Source organism: Oratosquilla oratoria, chromosome 20, assembly GCF_046742065.1.
Source record: "Oratosquilla oratoria isolate Oo_2021 chromosome 20, ASM4674206v1, whole genome shotgun sequence".
Lineage (NCBI taxonomy): Eukaryota > Metazoa > Arthropoda > Malacostraca > Stomatopoda > Squillidae > Oratosquilla > Oratosquilla oratoria.
In genome coordinates, this window is record NC_134796.1 from 38,398,791 (window position 1) to 38,403,790 (window position 5,000).

A 5,000-nucleotide genomic window follows, 5' to 3' on the forward strand; every position below is an offset into this window, starting at 1 on the left:
TGTGTGTGTGTGTGTGTGTGTGTGTGTGTGTGTGTGTGTGTGTGTGTGTGTGTGTGTGTGTGTGTGTGTGTGTGTGTGTGTGTGTGTGCGCCTGTGTGCGTGTGTGTCTGTCTGAATGGCTATGCCTCTATTAGTGTGTGGGGGCGTGGGTGTACGTGTCTGTGAGCATGTGTATGTGCGTGTGATCACAAATACCTCAATCTTCTTTATACACATTCCCGTCTTCGTATATCGACAAATATTCATTTTTAGTGACCAAGATAGCACTGGATCAAAGTGTTGACAATCTGCTTCATATTCGTTTAGTTACTAACGACCTCAATAACTAAATATTACGAAATCGACTTATGTATCAAAAGATTGCCTGGTCTCTAAAAGGGTGTTGCAAGTCACTAAGACTGGCTTTATGTAAGTTGTAAATCCCCTTACAACTGTATAGCTTGATTTGATGTCCTTTACCAGGTCAATGACCTGATTCTCCATCTCCTTCTACAGCTCAACCTCTTATCAATTCCTTCCCATACTAAGAAAGAGTCCCCTGTGTCGTTTCCTCTCCTCCCTGACCTCCTTACAAGAATTCTGATCTCTTCTCGTACCCTGCCTCCCTCCTACAGCAAATTACCCTCCATTAGCCAATTCCCAATTATCTTTTTTCTTTTTTTAGTGATTAAGGGCAGGTACTGTGGGGTGGATGTCGAAGAGTCATCTCTCTGCCTTTTATCTTCAAAAAAATTTAATATCCTCACCTCTCTCTAGAGGCACAGCAATGAGAGGCTGGTCTCTGGTCTCTGTCGAGGAGTCATCTCTGCTTTTTATGTTAAAAAAAAAAGTTAATATCCTCACCTCTCTCTAGAGGCACAGCAATGAGAGGCTCTCTGTGCCAGATGCAAAATATCCCTCTATCAATTTCATCCATATTTCCTTCACCTTTTCACATACCGAGAACTGACAGCAGGTCTCTGTTCCCCTCCTACATCTTCTGTAAGCCTGTGACAAAAAAAACAACAAAAAAAAACACTGGCAGCAATGAGAAGCTGGTCTCTATACCAGACGCAAAATATCCCTCTATCAATTCCATCCAAATTTCCTTCACCTTTTCACATACCGAGAACTGACAGCAGTTGTCAGTTCCCCTCCTACATCTACTGTAAGCCTGTGTCAAAAAAAAAACAAAAAAAACTCTAGTACAACACAGACACCAGTTCATAGAATCTTCCCTGTAAAGACTAACTGGAAGACCCGAAGATCACTTCCAACCACTGTAGTGAAACTCGAGGCAGCTTCTGTCATTACCTTCTACCTCTACTATAAGCCCGTGGCAAAAAAAAAAAAAAAATCGTACAAAGCAAAGACTAGTTCATAGAATCTTCCCTGGAAAGACTAACTGGAAGACCCGAGGACCACTTCCAGCGACTGTGGGGCTGGCGATCTCAAGTCAGTGAAACTTGAGGCAACTTCTACCATTACCTATTCCAGTTCACCCGAAGCCTTTTATTCCTTCTCCGCGCGAACTTTTTCCCTTACAAAGGGTCTACCCCTCTCTCCCCTCTTCACATTTCCACAAATCTTATTTTCCCTGTGGATTCGGCCCTTTTGTACTACCTACCTGAATATCCCCTGTCACCTTCCCTATCACCTTCCTCTTTTCTCTTCCCCTCCCCTCCTCCTTCCTCTAACCTATTATATTCCCCTTTTCCTTCCAGCTCCTATTTCACTTTCTCTTCCCTATTATCATCGTCCTATTCCTCTTCCCTTTCATTTCCTCCTTCCCACATTCTCCTTACTATCCAATTTCATTTTGTCTTTTCATTCATCCACCCCTTCCTTTCTCCTCCATTCTACCATTCAAGGAGGGAAAATATATATTCTTCTTACAGATAAATGTTGCTATACAGGTATTTTGCACTATAAAATCAATACTGAACCACCAGGTATGATATATCTACTCCCTGTTGAGAATCATTCCGATATATATATATTTTTTTCTACCTTTGTCCACAGCCGCTTCCTGTCCTCCATCAGCTTACCGGTGTCTCGATGGGCGCTGTCTTCCTGCCTTTGCCTTTTGTAACGCCACGCCTACCTGTTCTGACGGCAGCGACGAGCCGGAGGACGCTTGCATCCAGGGAGCACTGAACGTAAAACACTGTCCCTTCAGGTGAGGAGATTCGTGGTTGACAACTTGAAAGTTGTTTTCATGCGGGGCCGCACAAGCCACGAAGACGTGACCAGCCGGACAAAAGGAGTGTCTCAGCTCATAGAAAAATTAATTCAATTCCAGTAACATCCCTGGGCTTTTTGTCCCGCTGGTTACATAATGGGGGATTGGGATAGACGCGCATTTACGCCCGATAACGACTCGAAGGGAGAGAGCTACAGAAAGGTTTCAAAATGGAGTCCCAATGTGCCAAGTAGCTAGCCGCCTAATGGGTTCCTTAAAGCACATTTGGAATGAACACTTCCATGTTCAGTGCAGACGGCTGGTAGTATTCCTTAAAAGAATAAGTAGGATATTTAAAGTCAAACCCAGCGCTGATCTGATTATTGATCGGCGTTGAGAGCAAAGCATTTCCTTAAAAGGGGCAGTTGCCGACAAGATTGACGAGATAAACACCATGTGAGGACGGAGCCTTTCTTTGTACGACGTTTCGCTTATTACAGCTTTTTCAAGTACAAGTTGAGATACAAATGCTTGAGATTAAATAAGGGGAAAGGAGGGAACGGGGAGAGAAAATGGGGGGAAGGAAGGAGGAGGAGGAGGAGGAGGAGGAGGAAGAGGAGGAGAAGCATTTCTATCTCAACTTGTACTTGAAAAAGCTGTAATAAGCGAAACGTCGTACAAATAAAGGCTCCGTCCTCACATGGTGTTTATCTCGTCAAGCAAAGCATTTCCCATGCGGGAGGTCAAAATGCCTTGGTATTACTCCAACATAGTATATACTATTACAGCTCCACGGAGGAAGAGGGTGGAAATAGAAAGGATAGAATGGAAAGCACGTAAAGAAGGAAAATATACAAAAATCACCTGAATTCCGGTGTACAGGGGTTGATCGTTCGCGTTAACATGAGCGTTCTGCCGTCCAAACGAGAGGAAGGAATGTGATGATGATGGGGTATGTTTGAATGTGAAATTAATTGATAATAATACTTAACCTAAGTAGTTACATCCTCAAACATCCGTACACACAAGCACACATCCATACATACGCGCATGAACTATCGCATGAGCTTATAACTGATAAAGCCAAGTCCCTTCTTGCCTTGAAAATTGGTCCAAACGAAGCAGTAGCCTAAACGAGGTAATTCACATCTGCAGTGGTTCGGCTCACTATTGAGGTTATTCATTTGTAATGGAGCATTACAATCCAACATGTTCAATGTCTGAGGACGCAAATTAAATACTACCCCTACAGTAGCTATAAGGTAAAATTAAACTGTGTTTATTACGTGTGTAATAAATGAAATGCATCCAATTGAAGGATAAATTGTAGAATCTCCTCCGGTGATCAGTGGAGGATCGGGGTGCTTTGTCGTCACTTTGCGCCGTCACTCATGTCATGGTATCGTTTTTTACTACCTAACCTGAGCAACATTTAAAGGCATATCTATAAAGTTTTAGTGTACTGAACCCTGGGTTTGGGTGTTTACAATAATTGTGTTCATCTGAGAAAAACCCTCTTGAATGGATTATGATTGTCAAGATACCCTAGTATGCTGATTGCCCTCTTATATACTTGTTTTCACTACCTCTTGACTACCAGCAGTTAACTGTTTCACAAACAGTACGCATGCCTGAGCAAATAAAACAAATCGAAGGGAAAATGTTTGTGTTGAGTACAAAAGGCAAACAATATGCTTGATCCCGGGAAAGAACAAGTAAAAAATATATATCCCAAGGCAATTGGATATAACAATGTAACATGCTTTTATGTCGTTATGATAGTTTAGAGTAGAACAGCTCAAGCAAACACTTGAAACATTTTCATCTGAGAGATTTTATGGCCAAGACATTGAAACTGTGAATGATGCAAAGAACATGTGACTCAAAGACAATAACAATATTGACAAGGATCACCCAAGAAGAATGATTTTGTTCCTGATGGGATATGGAAAACAGACTCCAAGACCAAAGATAGAATAATGACACAATCAGAATGTGACATTAGTAAAAGGCAAAGACCATTCATGGTAATTTGACAAAGCTCGACTTTTTTATTGTCTCCATCATTCTTAATGCATTGGTCTTATTTACAAAAAGGAAAAAGAGTCTCGATGATTATCTTACAGCCCCAGTTTGTGCACTAGTTTATACTTAACGTTCCTCTGCATGACCAGACTATTCTTTGAGGGACACTACAACCTCTGTATCTAACTACAGTGGCTTAATCCGGCTTGGCAAGTTTGTATGTATGGTGAAAAGTGCATGTGAAGTTTTAGTATGTTGGAATGGATGCGGCTGTAATTGAAGTCTGTAATCAATGTAATCTGCTCGTCCATACTGAATTGATGCCAGCGTATATCGCTGCATCATTGCAAGACTGCCGTAAGTCAAAAATTTCAAAGATAGAGTTACAATGGTTTATAAGAATGCCGAATAATTCTGCGTCTTTTGGTAATAAAGTCGTAAGTCAAATGGAGCCCTATTTACCTAATCAAGATGGTAAGTTTTGTTGCTTCGGGTAAAATTATCAAAGTTATAGGACTTAGATACTTTAAAATGCTTCTCCTGAAAAATCACGAAATTTGAGTTACGACAGTCTTGCAATGATGCAGCGATATATGCGACACGGTTCTATCGCACCTTTGATGTCCGTTGTCGTGGTGAGGTGTTAGAAAGCTATGAAAATACTTTGCATTTACCTTGGATCAATCTCAGACCTTCCGCGTTCCCAGTAGGAACGTTACCCAGCGCTCCACGCAGGTTATATCCCCCGTTTATATTACAAAATATTTTTTTTTATTATTATTACCTAAGGAAAACATCGACCATCTGGTGATAT

General features: G+C 41.4%; 1 protein-coding gene across 1 annotated transcript in view; it reads left to right on the plus strand.

Annotated features, from left to right (window-relative positions):
• Window positions 1-5,000, plus strand: part of LOC143036063 (uncharacterized) — a 71,673-nt gene that overhangs the window by 65,118 nt on the left and 1,555 nt on the right. Inside the window, exon 9 of the mRNA XM_076203319.1 lies at window positions 2,002-2,158. Within this exon, the coding sequence (XP_076059434.1) occupies window positions 2,002-2,158 (157 nt within the window). The remainder of the gene's footprint in view (window positions 1-2,001; window positions 2,159-5,000) is intronic.